Genomic DNA, 25,124 nt, shown 5'->3' with positions numbered 1-25,124 from the left:
AGGTTGAAGGGGCACTAGAAGCAACCTTTAAGAGTTCCCAATGTCCAAATCTGGAAATTTTTGAGCTATAAAATAACTTACTATTAGGTTATAGGCCAATGTATAAAATAAATATCCATGAATCCATACTGATATCAGTGATCAAGTAGATAAATACAGAGAAGAGGCAAATCTCCCAAAGAGAAATCCCCAAAACATGTACAGATCCTTCTCTCTCCAGGAGGCAGAGCCTATTTTGTCTCCCCTCCTTGAGTGTGAGCTGGACTGCATGACTTACTCGCAAAAAACAGAGTATTGAAAGGGAAAAATAGTAGCTTTGCAGTGAAGAGCCTGGTGAACACTAGCCAGGTGATCAAAGTTAATGTACCTAGGGTTGAGTCATGTTGATCTTGAGTCATCCCAAAACCCCAGTCTAACTGTGAGAAAAACATTGGGCAAGCCCAAATTGAGGATGACATTCCACAAAATAACGGACCAATTCTCCTTATATTTGTCAAGATCATGAAAAACAAGGAGAGACTGAAAAATTGTCACAAACCAGAGGAGGCTAAGGACACATGATGATTAAACACAATGAGGAATCCTGGATTGGATTTTGGAATAGAAAAACAACATTAATGGTAAAATTAGTGAAATCTTAATTAAGAATAAATAAGGAAATCTGAATAAACCTGTAGTTAACAGTAATGTGCCAATGTTAATTTCTTAGTTTTTAAAACTAATTTTAACAGTAGAGGATTGAGCAACAGGTACACAGGAACTCTCTATACTGTCTTCACAATTTTTCTATAAACATAAAATTATTCCAAAATATAATGTTTATTACAAAACAATAGATGCCCAGGTGTCACCTCTGAGATTGATTTGTCTGGGTGAGTAGGGAAGGTGGTATGGTATTTTTTTAAGTTTCCCACAGACAATTCTGATGTTTGGCCAGAGTAGAGAATCATTACTCTATACTAGTGGTTCTCAAACTTGAGTGTGCATCAGAATCCTCTGGGAGGCTTGCTAAAACACAGATTACTGGGCTTTACCCAGTTTCTGATTCCCTAGTTCTGGGGTGGGGCCTAAAGATTTGCACCTCTTACAAGTTCTCAGGTGATACTTATTTTGCTGGTGTCCAGCAAAGTGGGGTCCACACTTTAACCACTGCTCTATACCAAAATCCTAAGGTGTTTTCCCCAAAACACTGTGAAAAGTAGTAGCATGATATAAAGCAGTGTGATATAGTGGGAAAAGCACTCAAGAGCCTTGGATTCTAGTCCTTAATATGTCATCATATAGGACCTGAATGAATCACTTCATTTTTCTCACTTGAAAAATAGACTGTTTTAATGACCATTATATCAGAAAGTCTGTATCTGTTTCAAGTTTTCAGATTACCATCTAGTTCTGTTATCTCAGATCTGATGAACAAATCTATGAAGTCTAACCCAACATTTCTAAAACATTACTGGAGAATTTTGCTCTAGAATAAAAGTTATGATTATAAAGAAATGACTATTTTAATCAACAAGCCAGAGCTAATACATCCAAATTAGTAACATCCCCATTCCAAGTCATCACCATACACCTAATCCAGTAATCCTGTCACTGCCCAAAATATTTCTAGAACTCTTTTCTTTAATATACATTAAAGCCAGTTTTTACCACATGAGAAAACCAGTCTTACTACTTTTAAAATCATACTTTATTGACCAAATGTAGCAATTTCCAGGTTTCTCATGCACATTAACCACCAGACAGCTTCCCAAATGACCCTTGGTTATTGCCAAAAACCAAAATTGCCCTAAAAGGACAGAATCTTAGCCATTAAGGGGAAGAAAAGTCATCTGAGAACTTAATAAAAGATATGGAGCCTTCCTCAGAAAAATACATTGGCATGTAAAAAAGAATCACCAGCAATTTTGTATTTTTTTTAATGTTTACTTGTTTTTGAGAGAGACAGAGACAGAATGCAAGTGGGTTAGGGGCAGAGAGACAGGGAGACACAGAATCAGAAGCAGGCTCCAGGCTCCGAGCTGTCAGCAAAGAGCTCGACGTGGGGCTCAAACTCACAAACTGGGAGATCATGACCTGAGCTGAAGTTGGATGCTTAACCGACTGAGCCACCCAGGCGCCCCAGAATTGCCAGCAATTTTAATCCTGACTCCAATTTAGGAACTCCCAATCTAGGGAGATAAAGATTGACCAGTATCAAGAAAATCCAAATGTTAAGAAAAAACTTGGAAGGAATCATTTGGAAGCAACTACTATAAAGAAAACAAATGCACAATAGGAAAAGCACTCCACTTTTCCAGTGTGAATAAGGCACCTCAAGGTATGGAATGTCACTAACCAGTTTGGGCAAAGAAGTCACGTTCCATTTAGTGTAAATTTTATTTGCAAAAATACAGGCAAGAGAAAAAGGGATTGAGCTGCATCGCAATGGTTCTCGATGGGTTCATAAAACCAGCAGCATCAGCATCACTTAGGGACTTATTAAAAATGCAAATCCTCAGGCCCCACCCGGTACCTACTGAATCAGAAACTGAGGAGTGGGGGCTGGCCACCTGTGTTTAAAACAAGTCCTGCAGGGGATTTTGATGCCCAATCAAGTTTAAGAACCACCAAGCTAAATAAATGATCTCCAAAGTCCCTTCAAGCTCTGAAATTCTACAATTTGGGAAGTCTAAGTTTCAGTAAGTTAAAATGCAAAACCAAAATCAATAGCCTCAGTCACAGCTATTAAAAAGGTTTCCTGGGGCGCCTGGGTGGCGCAGTCGGTTAAGCGTCCGACTTCAGCCAGGTCACGATCTCGCAGTCCGTGAGTTCGAGCCCCTCGTCGGGCTCTGGGCTGATGACTCAGAGCCTGGAGCCTGTTTCCGATTCTGTGTCTCCCTCTCTCTCTGCCCCTCCCCCGTTCATGCTTTGTCTCTCTCTGTCCCAAAAATAAATAAACGTTAAAAAAAAATTAAAAAAAAAATAAATACATAAAAAGGTTTCCTGAAATGAATTTTGAGGGGGTCAAATAATCTCTATTTTTTCTTATATCTCCTTGAGTACCCTTGCAAAACTCTTTATAAATAAATAATAGGTATTCAGATCTTTACCATGTGTGCCAATTTGGGCTAAAAAAGATCATTCTTGAACTCAAAGTTAGGTGAGACAGAAAATATCTGTTCAACTCATCTTGAAAAATTAATTCCCTCCTTCTTTCCTGCTACCCAAATTATTTCATGCCTTCATTAACAAAGTAGTAAGGAAAACAGCTGGATTTTGTTTTTATCTAAAAGCAACAGATATCTCATCTTAAAATGCACTCAAGACATACTGTCAACACTGACTAAAGCCATAATAAAAGTAATTCTTCCTTAGTGCTAACAAAATGTAGAATGATTTTTAAATGAAAAAGACTAATGGTTATGGTTTTTATTTCAAGCAAGTAAACTACACATTTGATATCAAGGAATTTTTATTTATGAAGGTATATGGTCATATTTATGTATAAAGTAGGAGTGTCCTTATCTTTTAAACATCTGATACTGAAACATTTAAAAATGAAATTATCACCTGGGGTTAACTTTAGTATCATTGGGAGTTGAGGTAAGGGGAGTTTCTGGGGGTGGAGGTCAAAAGAAACAAGATTGGCATAAGGCAAGAGTGGAAGTAAATATGGGTATGTGGGGATTCATTTTGCTGTCTTACTTGACAATTTTTATAAGACAAATCTGAAAAAAAGGAATATAATGGGATCCTGGTGACCAAATGCATAAACTGGAATGTTAAAAATGTTACTTACCCATTACGAAGGGAAATAACATTGTACCTAAATCTAATATCCATCCATCTATTACTAAGAAACACAGATAATGTAATATAAAAATACCACTTAACCATAAGATTCAGAATGATGGGGAGAGGGTAGAGGATTGTCAGTCCCAAGTAACAGTGGCTCCATTACTCTATTAAGACTCTTACATCACAAGAATAAAGAAACCCTCTAAGCAATTTTTTAAAATGGAGTCTTTAAGAAATCTTATTCAGAGTTCAAGTGAAATTCTCGATATTTGAGAAATTTCTCCACTAAATCACCGAAGTCTCAACTTTGGTAGTAGATTTAATGAAGCAGAAAAGTGAAACACAGCTTACTCTCCCTCCCACACCAATCACCTACAACAGTTAACTGTGTGAAGCAGTTTTGAATCACTGAGTATGGTTCAGTGGTAAAATGATGACAGTGGTCGCTACATAAACCATCAAATCTCTAGACTGTACTGTCCAGCAGAACTTCCCATGATAGTGAAGATGTTCTGTACACTGGAGTTACCAACACAGTAGTCTTTTGCCATACGTGGTTACTGGACACTTGAAGTGTTGCTAATGGGACCAAGGAACTAAATTTTATTTAATTTATTTAAATAGCCACACATGGATAGTGGTTATAATGGACAGTATAGTTCTAAAGTATCTAAGAAAAACATACACACACACACACACACACACACACACACACAGTTTCACTTAATATCTAACTCACATTTATTAAAAATTGAAGATTACAGAAAAGCGTTAGATTTGCTTTATTAAACAAGCTCAATTAACTTACCTTTCACTAACAAATGAAAGTAATATCACAAAAGGGATTTTGAAAATGAGGTGGATTCCAACCTCTGAAATTAAAAACAAAAGAAAAGCAGCTAAGAGATTTTCCAAAGGAAAGCAAACACAGACCTCCCTCTAGTGGCAAGAGATAAAGTTGCTGCTGAAAGTTGAATTGCTTCTGAAACTATGTAAAACTGCTCAGACATTTCTTTCATATAATTATAACCTAAAAATTTTCTAGATTAATATATAAGGAAAATAAATCTGATTTTCTATAAACAAAATTTAGACCTAATTTTCAACTTACTATGAATGCTAATCTCCCTAGAAATCTTATCTCCCCAGAAAAAAAAATGATTTGTCAATGACATTTGGGAAATTGGGGCTTTCACAAAACAAGTTTATGGAATCTTAACCGAACTGTAAGCAAAAGAGAGGAGACCTAATTTTCTCTGTTGATAAATGTTCTGGGATGGAATATGTAAAGTAGATTCAAAAGTATAAAGTAGTAAGTAAGCAGCAGTGGGTTTTGTAGAAACCCATGGTACATCAAAAGAAACAATTAAAATACTACAAGAGTTTTCAATAGCCAAAACAACACTGTTCAGTCTGATATTCAGCTTCAAAAGACAGGTCTGCCACATTGCCAGCTTTAATTACAACCATACATACACATTTAGAATTAACTACAGAACCACTACTTTCAAGTACAAGAAGGAACTCAAAATAGAAACAACTTATGTTACAGCTATTGTTTTTCCCCTACAGCTTCAGGAAAAACAGCTTTTATATACACTGCAGTAAGTACAGAATGTACAGAGACAGTTATATATACAAAAGTGCATTAATATAGTAATACATTTAGCAGAAATACAGGACAAAAATCCTGGTTAACAATCTGAAGTGTTACAGTATTGAAGACTACTTGAAGAATCTCCAAACCAGTCAACTTCCTACTTGCTTTGGTTATGATATTGATGCTACATAACTAACCTTTGAAACTAAAAAAAAGTGAAAATTTTAAACATTTGTGAAGTGTTTTACATATATTTGTGTTTAGCTTTTTTAATAGCTTTTGACAACAGTCCAATTAAACTCCCAACACAAAGATTTAGAATGGATAATACTTATACCCAAATTAGAGTACTCAAAGTGGAAATTAAATTGATTCACTACAGGAAGACATAGTCTGCTTCATTCCTAAAAGCCTCAGCTAGATAACCTAACTCCAAAGTCTAAACTTAAATCCAATTGGTCAGCTACTGTTGAAGAGCAAGCAGCTCCAGAAAACAAGCCATGGCTTCAGGCCACTGTTCCTTAGAACAATCCAGAGTAGGTAAGTGTTAACATGTCATTTATACATATTAATTCTACAACTACCTTTAAAATGCGTACGTATGATTAGAGCAATTCTCTTTTCTACCCATATCCCTCACCACAAAAAAACGAACACAGATTTCCACAGGTTCCATTGACCACAAAGATGTAACAAACTTGACGATAAAGGAAAAATACTGTATTCTGAAATAAGACAAGAACAAACCAGTTTTTCAGAGTTCAGTATGAATGTCAAATTAAAAATTAACTTAGCATCATGTGATCTAGGTTAAAATATTAATAACCTGAATTGAAAATATAAACTGTGAGAGGGGCTCAAAATAATTTTAATATTAGAGAAAATGTGAAAATAAAATTTTAGTGAGTCAACTGAGATCTGCAGCTATAGCATGCAACTTCTGTACTCTATTAATTGCCAGTTAATTAGAGAAATTTTTAGAGTTCCTTCTAAGCCTTTGGAAAAAGTAAATTATTTTCCAAAGAAATGAGAATTAAGCTAAAATTCTAAGGAGCTATGTTCTAGATACTATGCTGACAGAAATGTCTAGGTCTAAATATTTCTCTCTCACTCACTTAGCATAATTTCTTTGTAAAGATAGAATTTATCTTACTTTGTCAGACTTAAAACGAATCCAAAGTTACCACAGTACATGTGTATACAGATACTTATTTTCTAACTAATAGTCCTTTTAAGGATTAGATTTATCTCTAAGTTTAGACATGTTCAATGTCAGTGTGCTCAATATCAATACTATATTTGAATGCAACTGGGAATTTTCCTATCAACTGTCTCAAACTATATACTGACTTTAAGTAACTCCTCCCATTCTAAGCAAACATTTTCTTGAGCTAAAAAGTAATTTGTTAAAGGGGAGGGGAGTGTTCCAGCTATTACAGAAATGAATGCAAAGAATGCCTAAAGTTATAATGAGAGAATCAAGTTGTTCTATAATCTATGTTCTTGAACTACTTTTGCCTTTAAAATGATCTTCCCAGATACTAAGAATTATCTGGTTTTAAAAAAGCATTCTGGCTTATGACCTTTTTCATGGGAAAAAATGAGAGAATACATTAAGCTATACTTCAGATAACTTTCAGTGTCCTTCAATGACCTAGCTGGGCCAAAAATAATGTTATATAAATGAAATTTAAGACCTGAAAGGTTCTTGTTTTATTACACACTCTATCACCATTGATTAATCAGATTCAATTTAATGTTTTTGCTTACTGATATCCAATAGTATGGACATTTTATAAAACAAATTATAATTTTTAGATTACTTTTGAGATTGAAAAAGCCTGATATTGAGAAAAAGTACAGAGTTAACCTTTAAGGCACATGAGGCTATAAAGTAAGCCATGAACAAAAATCTCTGCTAAAGAATGTGGAAACAAGACTTCTATATTTGTCATATACTAACACTTTTGGCTTAAATATGAAGACATTTCATTAGTTTCACAATTTTTAAAGCTCACCAGAATCTGGATACCTTTATACAGAAGTTTCTTGGAATTTCTCCTTTAAGTGGCAATTAGCACTTTTAAGGAGCTAAATAAATGAGATGTCTGTTCAATCTGTAGAGTCATTAAATTACAAGTCAGTTTCTGGGATTAATTCAGCAATATCTGGTCAACCCGAAGGGCTGAGGAAATGGACAAAACTGCCACAGCCTAACAAAAAAGTGAGACAAGTCTCATGAAAAAAAAGTGCTATTTTATTGTAAGTTCTTGTTAGGGCAGAATGAATTAGCCCTTTAAATTCCACTAAACGTTATACTACATTGCCTTACTTTGATTCAGTTGCAAAACTATAGAAAAAGATATGCCATTTTGTTTAATTCAAGGTCCATACTTTGAAAAGCTGTGCTGGGGTCTCATAGACTTCTACAAAAACTCTTTTTTTTCCTCCAGTTTTATTGAGGTACAATTAACATACATACAAGGTCTCTAATAAAATGTTTTTGAAAAACTTGAGGGTACTTTATCATGCCCTAAGTTAACAAAGGTTATGTTTAAAGGGGAGACACTTATTTACTCCAGTATCAATTCTCTACAGATAACACTGACACTAGAGCAAATAAGTCTCACATTTTTATTAATTTGTTAGTTTGGATTTATAAACAGGAAAAATACTGAGTTGGATTTGTCTTAAACTCAGAGATATGTCAGACTGAATAAATTATGACTTATTCCAGGAAAGAAGTAATTCAAACTTGAATTATCTACATGAGACATTAAAACAGAAAAAAAGTACAGTACAGCACATTAACAAAAACAAGAACTTTTTTATCTTTTTATGCTGTTTTTTTGGGGGGGGAGGAGATGGAGAGAGATTTTGTAATCTCCCTCTTCCATAACACAAGCAAGCCAAGTTGTTTTATTTTTTTTTTCCCTTTAATCAGAAGAATTATTTTCAGTCTCCTTCAAACCAACTTTATAGGCAATCTCTAGTTTATAGTAAAGACGTGACATCCAAATTTACGCAAAATCTCATGGCATACTTTACTATAAACATTCAAATCTTTATAAACTTTTAAAACTGGCTTTGTGGTGCTTTGGTAAACTTGTTTAATAGTGACTTAAGTTAAATCTAAGGTAATAAGACTATGTAATTGTTGGGAGAGTGAAAAAAATGGTCGTATTATATCATGACCCTGTTAGGATTTTCTTTTACTGGTCATTGTCAATTGTTTCCAAGTATTTAACAGATAAATGTTGCTCTATGGTCTCCAGAAGTGGCCTACTTTCCTGGGAAGAATAGGTAGAGAACAGACAAGTCATTCTCTGGAATTCTGCTTTTGCTAAGAGCAGGCAGAGAATTCAGCTGCATTTGCTCTTCTCTCCATTTGCTCTTCCTAGACTTGGAAGGAAGACACAATGAGGTTGACCCTTTCCACCTTCCTCAAAGTATTCTGGGGTCTATCCCTAAGCTCTTTTTGGGCCCTCTAAACAAGTTAGGAGCATCAAAGAAAGGGTAAGAGGAAAGTCAAAGGGAGTACTCCAACTGAAAACCATATACATATACTTTTATATTTTAGTAAAATTTAAAGTATGAACTTAGTAGTCTTCAAAATCTTAAAACCATACCACAGACCTCAGCAAAGCTGCAATACATCAATTTTTATCCTCAGTTTCAATTCTTTAACCTTCAAGGAACTAGAGTAAAATCAAAATTTCAAAACACATGATTGTAAGCAAAGGTTAAAAGCCTTTATATCAACTGAGAATTAAAAATTTAAGTCATTAATCTTCTTCTTAATGAGCCACTTGATATGATAGTTAGATCCTATCACATAACCTCTGACTCTAGAGTTAAAAAAATATTGATTACAGTTCCTCCTACAGAATCATGATTACCTCCCAAAAGTTATCCATAATAAAAATTATGAAAGTCAGAAAGCAGCTTGTCAGTAGTATCAGTTTCCATCTTCTTTAACCCATGTGAATGTTTAGACATGTGGTAGAAGAAAAGAAATAATACTACTTCTAATGTTCATGATAACAAACTCTTCATGAAAACATTTAAAGAAAACCCATGATTTCACATCTAAAATTAGACTTCTATCAATAGCCAACAAGTGAAGGTTTTTTTTTCTATATCCCACTGCTCCGTGTATTTCTAGAGATTTATAGAGAAGTTTAGAACTGTAAGGGTTTTCTTTAGTTAACTTTGAACATTAGCCTGTTCACATGCCAGAAGCTGTTATACCAAATATTTAAAAATTAGAGCAGTGCTGGAAAAAAAAAGTGACTTTCAAAAAGAACTTAAGAGAGACAGTTTCACAGACTAAAATTTCAGAAAGCCATGGAAAAGCAGAATTGGCTGTTTTGCTTAATTGCCTTCTCTATTTGAATATTAATCGATATAGCATCAAGTCTGAAGTTCAGCTACTACTAACATTATTTCCTCAGTAGTCATCACTTACAGAAAGGATTCTGAATTTACATAAAGTGAAAAACAGAAACAAACCTAACAGGAAAGACATTAGGGCCTATTTTTACACCTTTGAGTTAATAATAAATGAAAATAAAACTAAACCTAATGAAGGCACTATTGTAAACAGCAATCTACACCCCACACCCACAACCTCAAAACAAGATTTCCACTAGGAATTGAGACTTATGCTATGGCCCTTATAAAAAGCAAACTAAAAAATTGTAACATTAGGAAGGAAAACTGAATTATGATCTGGACATATGTACCTATACTGACATAATAAGCTACTTGTCAGCAGTACCTTGAAATCTTCTAAACTGTAAAAGTACTAGTTCTTGAAAAAGCCTACTTAGCCACCCTAAAGTCTAAATAGTGAAAACATTTACTAAATTAGTGATTCTTAAAAGTAGAGCGTGCAGCAGAAGAACCTGGTGCTTGTTAAAACACAATGCTGGGACCCTCACCCAGAGTTTATGATTCACTGCATCTGGGATGGAGCCTGGTAGTATGCCTTTCTAACAACTTCTCAGGTGATGCTGAGGCTGCTGGTCTAGGGACCACCTGCTGAGAACCACTGGCCTAAATTATTAATGGTATATCAGCACAGCCCTAACCAAAAGTTTGGTAAAGATGCATGTAAACAAATAAAAGGAGAATACTTTAATGCTTAGAAAGAATGCTGACAAATTCACCCTTATTACATCAAAACATCTACATCTGCTTCATGGTCTTCCTCAGTCACTTTCAAGGACAGCACTTCTTCATTGAGGAAGAGCCCACTGAGCCTCTCCTTCCGAGCCTGCCTCTGCTCTTTCAGCTGCCTCTTGCGTAAGGCCTTCTGCTGTAACTTCCGCTGCTTGGATCGCTTCTGCCAAAATAAAAATTTCTCAATCAGTAGGGTTCAGTTTTGCCATATCCACCTCAGAGTATTTTATGGATCAAATTCTGTATTTTCAGAATTCTTAGAGATGTTCAAATTCCTCTGCAGTATGATCCTGGTTCCAGTAAGTGAGCCACTGGCTTAGACTTGAAAATGATTCTTCAAGATTCTATTTTTATGGTATTTGACCAGTGAATCTTAGGAAGGGTGGACATCTGATCATTTTATCTAGTTACAGATAATCATTTCAAAGCCTTTTTTTTTTGTTTTTACCAAATTAAGGTACATTGGTGTCACTGCGGAGTGAATACACAGTGAACAATACTAAATATAAATGTAGAGAACAATGCCAAAATCTCTAATGCTTATGCTTTTAAGGTGTCTTTCATCTGAAAGCACTAGCAATTTTACAACAGCTGGGAAAGAATCATGTCTTTTCCATTTTAGGCAAATACCATCTTAAAAACCCATTAGAAACCCAGTGGGTACTCTATTCCTTGTCACTGGTGAAGTGATGCAAAAAAGGAATGACCACATATCCAGAGGAATCCCCTGGCAACCAACAAAGCTGGCTATGTTTCTGCTACTTTGGTAAAAGCCAGGGAAGGAATCACTGTGTATCTTCTAGTCACCACTGGGTTCCCAAAGAGTTACAGAGATACTCTTATTATTGTTAAGTTGGCTCCAAACTGTACCCACTGCAAGGAACTGAACTCCCCTCAGTATCACAAAACCATTCTATATGCACTAATACTTCCCTATTTTTTACATGCCCAATAATATTACCAAGAATTTCTCAACTGTGAATAGGCAGAAGTTAGAGAAGGTGTTATTACATTTTTAAAAGATCTAAGAACAAACACTCAAGGTTAACAGAACATTTCACACACACACAAAAGACATGCAGAACATTCTTAGGAGCTAATAGACAGCAACATCAGCAACATAGTGAGATCTGCTCAGTAGTGACTTGCAGTCAATGTTGCAATCTTGAGACTCACTCACTATTTCCACCAATTTATCTTACTTAAAAACAGACACAAAAATCAGATAAAATTGAATGTGATATGGTTGTGGGTCAAAACGGTATTTCAAAGTACTCAGCCTAAAGGGCTTTACTCAACAGCAGAGTAGCCTGCTTGTTCAATTAAAGCCAAAATCCACCGGCATCCAGAGAGCAAGATAATTTTAACTCTTCAAGAAATTTATATGAAGGAGTACTAATATTAATATTGAAAGGTAAAGTTTTGTATTGATTAGACATTTTACTTTTGAATCCCGAATCCGCTCTGCTGCACTTGCAGACAAGTTGCTGTCACTGTGTGCTCGACTCATGTTGGCACTGGAGTTTGAAGCAGAGTTTCCAACACTGGACCCACTGCTGCTTGCAGAACTGACCATGCTGGCACTGCTGCTGCTGGCGCTGGCGCTGGCACCGCTCACTCCACTGGTGCTCGCACAACTAAAGTTGCTTCTCTTCCAGGCCTCTCTTGCAGGCCGTTGGCGAGGGCTATGCTCCTTGATATAGTTTCTGACCTTGGAACACACAGACAAAATCTGGTTAGTGTTCCTTGACATTCTCCCTCAAAATACTGGAGAAAAGAAGAATATTGTACATAAAGTAAAAGATTATCCAAAGTGCTACAGATGTACTCCTCATCAAGGAAATGCAAGTCAAAACTACAAGGAGATGTCACCTCACCCCTGTCAAAACAGCTAAAATCAACAACATAAGAAACAACAAGTGTTGGTGAGGATGTGGAGAAAAGTAAACCCTCCTGTACTCTTTATGGGACTGCAAACTGGTGCAGCCACTATGGAAAACAGTATGGAGGGTCCCCCCAAAATTAAAAATAGAACTGTCCTATGATCCAGCAATTGCAGTACTACGTACTTACCCAAAGAATACAAAACTACTAATTCAAAGGGATACGATGCACCCCAATGTTTACTGCAGCATTGTCTACAACAGCCAAATTATGGAAACAGCCCTAATGTCCACTGACTGATGAATGGATAAAGATGATATGGTATATGTACACACACACACACACACACACACACACACACACACACACACACAGAGGAATATTACTGGCCCATAAAAAAGAATGAAATCTTGCTATGTGCAACATGGATGGAGCTAGAGAGTATTATGCTAAGCAAAACAAGTCAGTCAGAGAAAGACAAATACCATATGATTTTACTCATATGTGTAACTTAAAAAACCAAAATGGGCTAAGGGAAAAAAGAGGCAAACCAAGAAATAGACTCTTAACCATAGAGAACAACCAGATGGCTACCAGAGGGGAGTGGGGTGGGGGGATGGGTTAAACAGGTGATGGGGATTAAGGAGTGCACTTGTTATGATGAGCACTGGGTGTTGTATGTAAGTGTTGAATTACTAAATTGTACACCTGAAATTAGTATTTCACCTGAAGTTAATATGTTAGCTAGAATTTAAATAAAAACTTTATAAAAAAGATTGGATTGGATCCTGGGATAAAACAAGATATTAGTAGAAAAACTGGTGTAACCTGAATACAGTCTGTAGATTATTTAATAATACTGTAACTATGTTCATTTCTTGCTTTTGATGAGTATACCAAAAAAAAAAAAAAAACAAAACTTGGAACTAGATGCTTAACAAATAGAAAGGGAAAGATAGTAATTATGAAGAAATAAAATTAACATTTATTGAATAATGATTTATGAACTTGGACTGTAATCCAGGTTGATTTGTTTGACTCTTTCTTGAGTTGTAGGCTCTATAAAGACAACGATCATTTGTTAAAGTGTTTTTTATCCTACAGCTTAATACATGATAGACACTTAATATTGTTAGATAGATAAATCAAATAAAAAAGTGCTACAGATGTACATAAGTAGACTATAAGGACAAAAGAAATTTCTCAATGTAGAAACAAGTACCAGAAAAATTGACAATGTCAAAATTCTAGAATATTGATCATGGAGTTATATTTTAAAAACATATAATATAATCAGTCAATGGAAGGCTACTGGCCTCCAGAATTTAGGATTATAAGAAAATAACACTCAGAGAAATTAACAATAAAATAGATCAGATTAGGCATGTTTTAAAGATCTCCACTTAATATGATTTAAGTTGCTGAATATATTGAAGATTAGGGTGTTTCCTAAATCTTGGCTAGGGGCCCATGGTACCTGTCTTCAAATGCAAGGCATCAATTTCAACACTAATGAAAAATGAGCTGGAATATAGAAAATAATAATATGTCTGTTGAGAGAAATGAAATAAAAAATTTTTGTAAGTAATGATAAATGCAAAAAAAATTCTTTAAAAAATGAAAGTAGAACGTAAGTATTCATTCAGCTATGTACCAGAGAAAAATAGAGCAGTAAAGACTATATTTAGAAGATGCCAGAAATGCATATTTCAGAATAGCAGAAGGAAATTTACGTTTTACCCTAGCCAGGATCAATTACTTCACAGGACTACTCAAATCCCTCAACTCCGATGTTCACTGAAGTATAGACAGCCCTCAATAATCAGTATTCTGATTCTGTCGATCGTTCTTTTTTAAGGTGAATTAGAAGAAGCAAATAGCATAACCACCCCTTAAGTGGTGAAATCAAGTTTCAAAGCCTACACAACTAAACAGCAGTTTCTAGATCCACATGAACCCAGAAAGGTACTGCCAGGTGAGATGTACCTAAAACCTTACAACCATGTGCTCTCAAATACTGCCATCATTTTTTCTAATATTACATTTCACAGCAGTGATCTGGACCTTAATTATTTGTGTATTTTAACATGATTATTCCAGTCTACATGTTATAAAATAACAGTTTTCTTAATACTTGTATAATCTGTATTTTCTTTACATACCTGCTTCAGTTTTTCATCTGTGAGACAGTTAAGTTCAATAATAAATTCACTGTCTGTAGGGGAGATTTGAGCAGAAGGATCAATTATTTTAATAATATCAAGTTGCTCCCGAAGACCCATCTCCGTACTGACTTTACGACTCAAATACTCAATATATTCCACCTATGTGATAAAAAATTATAATAAACAAGATCAATGCCAAAACCTGATATTTTAGTGTGTCATTTATAATGTGTTTCAAATATCAAAAGCACTTAAATATTATATTTGTTCCCTGAAAACAGTTAAAACTCGAATTCAGATTTTACTAAGCAATCCACATTTACCCAGTAACTTTAAATAGGCAATACATTGAATTTCACATATTCTCTATATATATGCTTTCAATTAAGAATGTTAAGATCCTGGGATGCCTGGGTGGTGCAGTCAGCTAAGCATCTGACTCTTGATCTCAGCTCAGGTCTTGATCCTGGGGTCGTTGAGTTCAAGCCCCACACTGGGCTCTGTGCTGGGTGTGAAGCCTACTTTATATAAAGAAATGGCAAGATCCCTACCTGCTCATCATTTGTCATTGCACTCCAAGGAAGTTCGTCTAAATTCTGGTGCTTGTTTTTCTTTTTAGGAAGCAGGCAAGGTGAACTCGGAATACTGGGTATGACATCAGAAAGTACATCACTCCCACTGGCAATGTCACTGCCCGGTAACTATAAAAATAAGAAGGGGGTAGGAAAAGCAAAATTTTTCAAAAATACATTTTAAATATTACAACGCACTTCATACTGATTAAAAATTATTTTTAATGACAAATACAGAATGAGAAGACATTATTTCTGATCCCTCCAATATTACACAAAGCAGCAATATCAACATATTCTTTGTAGATAGTAACTTATTCAATGAAAGGTATTTTCCAAAAGTTTAAAATCATAATCAAGACTTGTTAATAATTGCTAATTTAAGAGTCAAGCATCATTAGGGTTTTTAGTTCACAATGTGAATGTAGGCTAGGGCACACACAGCATGATGAATAAGTAACACTGGTCTCCATCTCAGGAGACTTGAGTGATCTGCTACTACCTGGCTCTTTGCCCAACACTATGCTAGACATACTGCCAATATGAAGACAGATAAGCCATGGTCCTTGTGCTCAAATTAGTATTAATAATCTCAAGGCAATTAAAAGTATTTAAAATATGCTGTTAATATGTAACAAAACATTTTAAAGATCAGAAGTATTATAAAAATCAGAAAAAATGTTGAGACAATGTGTAGACAAAGGAGAAAAGCAAGCAAGCCTAATACACAGAAAATTACTTTGAAGTGAGATGAACACCAGAATTATGTGCTATAATTTTATACTGCCTGTTAAAAGCCAGTTAGAATGGATTTAATTTTTTACCAGCTTTATTGAATTATAAGTGATACAAAGAACTGTACATAACTAATATAGACAATTTGAGGACTTTGGACATATGCATATACCCATGAAACCATCACCACAATCAAGGTAATAGATCTATCACCTTCAAAAGTCAAAATGGATTTAATTTTAAATAAATGTGTTTAGGGGCACCTGGCTGGCTCAGAGGAGCATGTGACTCTTGATCTTGGGGTCACAAGTTTGAGCCCCATGTTGCGTGTAAAGATTACTTAAATAAATAAACTTCTAAAAATAAATAAATAAAGGGATGTCTGGGTGGCTTAGTAGGTTGAGCATCTGACTCTGATTTTGGCTCAGATCATGATCTCAGGATTGTGGGATCAAGCCCCCACACTGGGCTCCATGCTGAGCATGGAGCCTGCTTAAAATTCTTTCTCTCTCTCCCTCTGCCCTTCTCCCAAGCTCACACTTATGTGCTCTCTCTCTCTTGCTCTCTCTCTCTAAAATAAGTAAGTTTAAGTCATTCATCAAAAAGATAATTTCTTCTACAAGGAATACGTAGCTTTTTTTTTTTAATTTTTTTTTTCAACGTTTATTTTTGGGACAGAGAGAGACAGAGCATGAACGGGGGAGGCGCAGAGAGAGAGGGAGACACAGAATCGGAAGCAGGCTCCAGGCTCTGAGCCATCAGCCCAGAGCCCGACGTGGGGCTCGAACTCACGGACCGCGAGATCGTGACCTGGCTGAAGTCGGACGCTTAACCGACTGCGCCACCCAGGCGCCCTCAGGAATACGTCGCTTTCAAAGACAATGCTTTCATTTTTACAAGGTACAAAATAACACCTTTTGGTTGTTGTTGTCCTTTGCAATGATATATGAACTCTGGATGATAACTAGACTTTTGAAGTTACCAAAAGGGAAAAGCTAGTTTAGCCATGAAGATTACTGCAATCACACACATTTGGCCTCCTACTCACCCATAGCACTCTGTTAAGTACAGAGGACTCAAAGAATTTTTTTGTCATGGTCCTTACACTAAAACTTTATTCTACACTGGGGAAGAGAATATAATAACACAAACATACAATTATACAAAATATCAAATGACAAATGCTAGGTATGAAATGACAGATCATCAGTGGAAATATATAGCAGTGAGTTAAAGCTACAAGATTAAAGCTTAGGAGAGCTACAAGAGGGCAGGCATGGGGAGTGAGATGCATAGAATAACCTAATGAAGACACAAATATGGGGTTGAGATCAGTATGCAAAGTGACCATAAAGCTTAGAATGAAATTATCTAAGCTACTACTGTCAAAAAAACACATTTTCATTTTAACAGTCGCTGATGAATCCAAGTGCATAAATGACTACCAACAATTTGTATGACTTCCATTAAAAACTCATTAATTGGGATGCTTGGGTGGCTTAGTCAGTTGAACATTCAACTTCGGTTCAGGTCATGATCTCAGTTTGTGAGTTCAAGCCCCATATCAGGCTCTGCACTGACACCGCAGAGCCTGCTTTGGCTCCTCTGTCTCCCTCTCTCTCTGCCCCTCCCACCCTCAGGTACGCATGCTCTCTTTCTCTGAAAAATAAACATTAAAAGCCCTCATTAATTAACACTGCTTGACTTGTTCATTCACCTTTAGCCCTGATGTTATCTAGTCAATGTCATGAAAGAATAACTGCTGAATGCACACATGAAGGCCATCTTTCAGCCTTTAATGTCAAAAAAGAAAATGTTTTGGGGCTTCTGGGTGGCCCAATCAGTTAAGTGTCCAACTCTTGATTTTGGCTCACGTCACGATCCTACAGTTAATTGAGATTGAGTCCCGCGTCAGGCTCTGTGCTGACAGCACAAAGGGATATTCTCTCTCTCTCTCTCTCTCTCTCTGTCCCTTCCCCACTGGTAAATGCTGTCTTTCCCTAAATAAGCAAACATTTAAAAAAGAAAATATCTTGCTATTTTCCCTTTGAAAGAGTTCAAATCACAATACTACTACATTAAAGATCTCCCTGGGGTTTCTAAAACAAAAAGAGACAGTCCTTATCATATGAAAGCCTTCCCTTACTTCAAGCTCCTTTGATAAACTATGTAAAGGAACTAACAAAATATGTATACCCTCAAAATTTAAGAAGAATTTTCATCTAAATCTTTAGCGAACTTCTGCTAGGTAGCAGACTATGTTAAACACTTAAATTTGTGCCTTTACTACTGTTTATGTGTTTGTTTGCAGGGGGGCTGTAAAAAAAGACAACTAATGGTTCTCTGGCATTTTTTTTTGTCAGGGAGAAGTAAACAGATGCCAGAGTTCAAATCCCGGCTATAACTGCTCACTAGCCATGTGATCTTGTAGAGGTTAGTTCGCTTCTTAGAGCCCCAGAGTTATGATTAAGGCCACCCATCTCAAAAGACTGCTAAGAAATTCAAATGAGGTAATAAGCCTGGCACACAGCAATACTCCATACACAGATGTGTTTTCCTTTTTCCATTTCTTGCCATGGTTTTGTACCCTTAGAAAAGGACAACAAGCCATCACAGAATGACACCTGTTGCTAAAGTGGGTGAAGTTTCACAAGGTAGTCTCAGAATGGCAGAATGGGGAAAAGGAGAAGGCATTCAGGTAAGGAGAATAACCTGGTAAATACACAAATTAAAAAAAAAAGGATGAGATTAATGAGACCAATATAATTAAAACAGAAAATCAGTGCTAGGGATGTGAAAGCTCAATGGATGAACAAGCTGTTATATGATACAGAGAAGTAGGCCAGTAACATTTTCTACATAGCAGTAACTTGATGTAACTGGTCTTGAGGGAAGATGAGCTAAAAAGCAGTATGGGGATAAATTAGAATGACGAAAGAATGGAATTACACAGGAAGTTCTTATTTGATCTACACTTGGACTAAGATTAACAAAAATGCAAAGAAAATGGGAATAAATAGGGAAAATACAAAACAATTTACAGGACTGTTTTTTTTTTAAGATTTTATTTTTAAGTAATCTCTACACCCAATGTGGGGCTCCAACTTACAACCCTGAGATCAAGAGTCGCATGCTCTAACGACTGAGCCAGCCAGGTGCCCCTACAAGGCTCTTTGATAACTGAATGGATAAGAGATGACCATTTGTTGAAACCGGAAGAAAACTGGCCACATTTCAGTCATACAACCAACCCATCCAGGGTATGCACTTGATGACTTCCAACTTTTATAGCAAGAGACCTGAAGCAATGTTACAGATCTTCCACTACAACACCGTCATTTTACAAATAAGGAAAAATGATGTCTAAGGAGGGTCATACGGCTAGTGGCAGTATCCAAAGTAGGACAAAAGTCCAGTGCTTTCAACTATGCCCAACTGTTCTGCCTTGCAGGGAGTTTGGAATGAGAGAAGAATGCAATTTCGGATATGGAGAGTTTGTACTGATAATGAAAGAAGCAAGTACAAATGTCCTTCGAAATGATAATAGTTTTTATTCACTACACCATAAGACATGTCACAGAGTGGAGTCTATTTTTTTCCCATGGAAACACTGTAATTGGAAGTTACATTACTGACCAAGGAATCAGCATCAAATAACAGGTACATTAAATAATAAGGTCATCCAAGTGGAAATGTCAAGTAGTCAATTGGAGATACGGGATTAGAGCTGCAGATGTACATCAGAATTAACTGTGTGGGCTCCTGTATATTTATCAGACCATTCTTTTTCCATTTTATAACTGATAATATATTTCAAGCTAAAAATGTTTAATAATTCTTATTCCATATTTTTCATGGACAACAGCTCATTTCTGTAACAGTCGATGCGTAATTTCAAATTGTACCTTTAGGTTTCAAGTGTGACAGCTGAATTACTCACTCTAAATTTTCTATGGTTCCCTGCTCAACAGTAAAATAATTTTTCAAGCTCTAAGACTAGTCAAGTATATCTTTAATAACAAAAGGACTGCAAGCAAAGAAAACTGTCAGCAAAGCAAAATGCTTTGATTCTACTTGATTCTAAGCTTAAAATCCTGCCTTATCAAGTAGTTAGTATTTCTCGTCCCAAAGAATCTATGAATCCTTTATATTTACTTTGGTAGTAATTGAAACATCTGTTAAAAAGAAAGATTTAAACAGATATGGTTTTTAATCACAACAAAGGTAATATGAATTTTTAAATTACAGTCAACAATTTCTAGTCTATATTAATCCTAACATATAATTTGTAATCGTCTTCTTGGATAAATTATTGCAATCATCTTCTTGGATAATGTACTGCTAATCATTATGTGGTCCCACAAAGAGCACTTTTTTTTAAACTGAAGATAAAATTGGCTTTATTAACCCATTCATGAATCAGGCAGTATCTCATATAGCAAATAAAGAGATTATTCACAAAACTAAACAAACAAATAAAAAGTTTTTTAACTGCAGAGAGAGGGCCTTAAAAAAAGGAATTTATTAACAAGGAATGCATTGTTTGGCAAGGTTGCTGTCCTCCTAAGGAGAGCAAAAGAATTCTATCGGTAAATTTCCTAGTATTGACCAAGACATCCCATATTGACTACTTAAAGGTTACATTCCCAGGACGTTGAAACTGCAGTTAGGTTAGGTATTAAGTCTTAGTTTGCCAGACTTGGCCTAAGTGACACCATATTGGGCCTGTAGTTTTCTTTTTAACAGATTTCAACTGATATTTATTGAGTCTGTCTTATGAGTTTGGTGCATTGTATGCCCTGGCAGGCAGCCACAGAGAGCATTTTAAGCCTTTCAGAATAATACTTAAAAACAAATACCCATGGTGACAGAGTACCCGCACTCCAGTTTCAGAAGTCCAGTTCAGAAAACACATTACTAAGGCAAGCTTTATTTTTGCTCCAATGTTAGAGTCAGTCATGTACATTAACAGTGAGTGGCTGGGGATAGTTTTCCACTCTACTCATGAAATGAATGAAGAAGTCAGCAATTAAAATTAAAAAACGACTACTGTGTTGCAACATTATGGATGGTAAGAACTTTATTTTTTTAATGTTTATTTATTTTAGACACAGAGAGACAGAGTACAAGCAGGGGAGGGGCAGAGAGAGCCAGAGACAGTCTGAAGCAGGCTCCAGGTTCTGAGCTGTCAGCACAGAGCCCGAGGCGGGGCTCAAACCCACGAACCCACGAACTGTGAGATCATGATATTATCTGAAGTGGGACACTTAATCAACCAAGCCACCCAGGAGCCCCTGGATAGTAAGAACTTTAATTCAAATAAAATAATCAGAAAAAATAATTCTCAGAATTATCAGGACTCCATCTGACTATATTTTAAAGAATCCTTGTAGTCTACTATGTATGTATGTATGTATGTATGTAATTTTTAAAAATATAATTTATTGTCAAATTGGCTTCCATATAACACCCAGTGCTCATCCCAACAAGTGCCCTCCTCAATGCCCATCACCCACTTTCCCCTCTCCCCCACCCCCCCTCAGCCCTCAGTTTGTTCTCTGTATTTAAGAGTCTCTTGTGGTTTGCCCCCTCCCTCTCTGTTTGTAACTATTTTTTCCCCTTCCCTTCCCCCATGGTCTTCTGTTAAGTTTCTCAAGATCCACATATGAGTGAAAACATGTATCTGTCTTTCTCCGACTGACTTATTTCACTTAGCATAATACCCTCCAGTTCCATCCACGTTGCTGCAAATGGCATGATTTTATTCTTTCTCATTGCCAAGTAGTAGTTTGATTTTAAATACAAAGTGTGCACTTAAAACTGAGGCATAAAATAAAAAGGTACCGACACAAAGATGCTCACTGCTGTGCTATCTAAAACAGAAAAAATTCTGAAATGGATATAAATAGGGGCATGGTTTCACAAACTCTGGCATATCTAGCACCAGGAATATTATAAAGTCATTAAAAGAGTTATAATGAAGATCATGAAAAAGTTTATATGCTAAATGAAAAAAAATTATTACAATACTTTATCTAGAAGAGAATACTTCCTAACTCATTCCATGAGGCCAAAGCAACACGAAGGTATCACAAAAAAACTACAGACCCATACCCCTTACGAATGCAGACATAAAAATCCTAAACAAAATACTAACAAAGAAATCCAGCAGCATATTAAAAGGAATATATACCATGACCAATTAGGATTTTTTTCCAGGAATGCAAAGGTGGGTCAACATACAAAAATCAACGTAGTACATCCTACTAATAGAATGAAGGGAAGAAATTGCATGGTCATCTCAATAAATGCAGTAAAAGCATTTTGACAAAATCTAAATACTCTTCCAGATAAAAACACTCAACAAACTAGGAATAGAAGAGAAATTCCTCAATATGATAAAGGGCATATATGAAAAACCTACAGCTACCATTATGCTCCATGGTGAAAGACTGAAAGCTTCTCTCTTAAGATCAGAAAAGACAAGGATGCCAATTCTTGCCACTTCTATTCAACACTGCACTGGTGATCTAGCCAGAGCAATTAGGCAAGAGAAAAAAAAAGCTATCCAGATTGGAAATGAAGAAGAAAAACTATCTCTATTTATAGATGATAAATAAGATCTTAAACATAAAAACTCTAAAGAATCCACACAGAGAAGAATCATTTAAGCTAAAAAAATTAGTTCAGCAAAGTGGTAGGATACACAATCAATATAAACAGTTTTATTTCTATACACCAGCAATGAACACAAAAATGAAATTAAAAAAACAATTCCATTTACAACAGTATCAAAGGAATAAAATATGTAGGAATAAATTGAACCAAAGAAGTACAAGGCTTAGACACTAAAAACTACAACAGATTCGATACAATCCTTATCAAAACTCCAACTGCCCTTTTTGTAGAAATGGATCACTTAATCCTACAATTCATACGGAATTTCAGAAGGGATCCCCAATAGCCAAAACAGGCTTAATAAAGAAGAACAAAGTAGGAGAACTCATACTTCCTGATTTCAAACCTCATTACAAAGCTAGAGCAATTAAAACTGTGGCACCGGCATAAGGATAGACATATATATATTAATGGAATATAACTGACAGTCCAGAACTAAACCCACATCTATGACCAATTCATTTCCACAAGGGTACAAAGACCATTCAATAAGAAAAGAATATAGTCTTTTCAACAAATGGTGTTGGGACAACTGAATATCTACATGCAAAAAAATGAATTTGGATCCCTATCTTACATCAAAAACCTAAATGTAAAAACTGAAACTCTAAGAAGGAAACAGGTGAAAATCTGCATGACCTTAGATTAAACAATGGTTTTTTAAATATAACATCATAAGCACAGAATTTGAAGAAAAAATAAATTGAACTTCTTTAAAATTAAAAAAATTTTGTGTGTCAAAGGACAGCATCAAGTAAAAAGATAACCCACAGGGGCACCTGAGTGGTTCAGTCAGTTGAGCATGGGACTTTCACTTGGGTCATGGTTGGGGAGTTCAGGCCCCACGTTGGGCTCTGCGCTGACAGCATGGAGCCTGCTTGGGATTCTGTCTCCCTCTCTCTATCTCTCTCTCTGCCCCTCCCCGACTTGTCCTTATGTTCTCTCTCTCAAAAATAAATAAACTTTAAAAAATGAAATAAAAATTTAACTTTCAGTGTAGCATTTTTATAACAAGAAAAAACTGAAACCAATCTAAATATCCATTATTAGGGAACAGGTTAAATAAATTATGATATAGGTATCGAAAAGAATGAGATATTAGTTGAAAAAAATCAAAGGGCCAAACAGTGGCCAACATATGATCCCATTTGTGTGTTTTTAACACTGTGCAAACATAATTGGATCTGCACAAACTCTTAACAGTGGTAACCACAGCAGAGTGGGACTTGGAGACTTATTTTTAACTTCATGCCAGCCTGTTTTCATATTTTAATAAGAAAATGTTTAAAATAAAATAATATTTGATTCCTCTTTTAGAACACAACTTCAAAGTTTTGGATGGCTTTCAAACATAGTAGGCATTCAAATATCTGTTGAACCTAACATTTGCTATATGCAAGGAAAGCTTCTTCAAATGTTACTGTTTTTTACAATCAGACAATGGATGTTGCAATAACATGATTTACATTTTCTGACAGACTGCATTCATTATACGGCAGAATTTCCAAGCAATTTGTACAAAGCCATTTTACATGGTATATATGCCATAAGAAAAAAAAAACTGTAGGACAAAAAACATCTCTACATATGAAGAGAATACAAAATGAGTAATTGTATTGTGTTGCTGATAACAGAGCCAAAAATTGTTTTTATGATAATAATGGTTTCAGAGCCCAGATATATAGAACATAACCCTGATGCAAAGATATTGTGCCTATAAGGACACGAAGGCTTTTTACTATAGCAGGAAGAATACATTTGCTTGGATTAATGCATAGAAAAGTACTGATTATATATAATAATGGGAACATTATACAAGTATTAAATTACACGAAAATCTAAATAAGGATATCTGCAGCATCAGATACCTAAATGGTACATTAGCAAAAATAAAGGATACATATTCCATCTAATTCTTAATGTTGTCAGAGAATTTCCAGGACTGGATAAACACTGAAGAAAATTTACTTTGAGGTAGAGATGAAAATATCAAAATAGAAATTCATTCTTCTATTTATGGAATAATGATGGTAATACAAAGACAAACAAAACCTACCTGCCATTCAAACTCGCTATCTGACCAATCCCAGTATGTGCTAATAGAAGAAGAGACATCACTGCAGACACTTCCCTCGGGGAATAAATCAAAAGAAGTGAAGTCTTGATCATCTAACAGGGAAAAGCAGTCATCTTGATCTCCAACAGAAACTGATGAAAATAGCTCCTCACTGCATTCTGAGCTGGCAACGCTTGTTCCACAAGAAGTTAAGTTCCACCTTAAAAACACAACACAAAAGAAATTACAATAGGAACTACAAAATCCACACAATTTTAAGATATTAATAGGATACATTTATGACATTTATGATGACTGTACTGAAAAGAGCCCAAATGTCCATCGATGGATGAATGGATAAAGAAGATGTGGTGTATATATACAATGGAGTACTACTTGGCAATCAAAAAGAATGAAATCTTGCCATTTGCAACTACATGGATGGAACTGGAGGGTATTATTTTAAGTGA

The 25,124-nt window shown here is 35.6% G+C and overlaps 1 protein-coding gene across 2 annotated transcripts in view; it reads right to left on the bottom strand.

Moving 5' to 3' along the window:
• Positions 1-3,961: 3,961 nt before the first annotated feature.
• The window catches only part of FAM199X (family with sequence similarity 199, X-linked), a 34,924-nt gene continuing 13,761 nt past the window's right edge, over positions 3,962-25,124 (bottom strand). Inside the window, exons 2-6 of one of the 2 annotated variants that reach the window (XM_047844499.1) lie at positions 24,655-24,874; positions 15,165-15,314; positions 14,611-14,772; positions 12,138-12,275; positions 3,962-10,727 (exon numbers count right to left, since the gene is read on the bottom strand). In XM_047844499.1, the coding sequence (XP_047700455.1) occupies positions 10,557-10,727; positions 12,138-12,275; positions 14,611-14,772; positions 15,165-15,314; positions 24,655-24,874 (841 nt within the window). In that variant the 3' untranslated portion in view covers positions 3,962-10,556. Of the gene's footprint in view, positions 10,728-12,008; positions 12,276-14,610; positions 14,773-15,164; positions 15,315-24,654; positions 24,875-25,124 lie in introns of both variants that reach the window. The other variant, XM_047844498.1, reaches the window with a different exon arrangement.

This window comes from Prionailurus viverrinus, chromosome X, assembly GCF_022837055.1.
Source record: "Prionailurus viverrinus isolate Anna chromosome X, UM_Priviv_1.0, whole genome shotgun sequence".
Lineage (NCBI taxonomy): Eukaryota > Metazoa > Chordata > Mammalia > Carnivora > Felidae > Prionailurus > Prionailurus viverrinus.
Note: the sequence above shows the minus strand (reverse complement) of the source record. Positions and strands in the feature narration are given on the sequence as shown.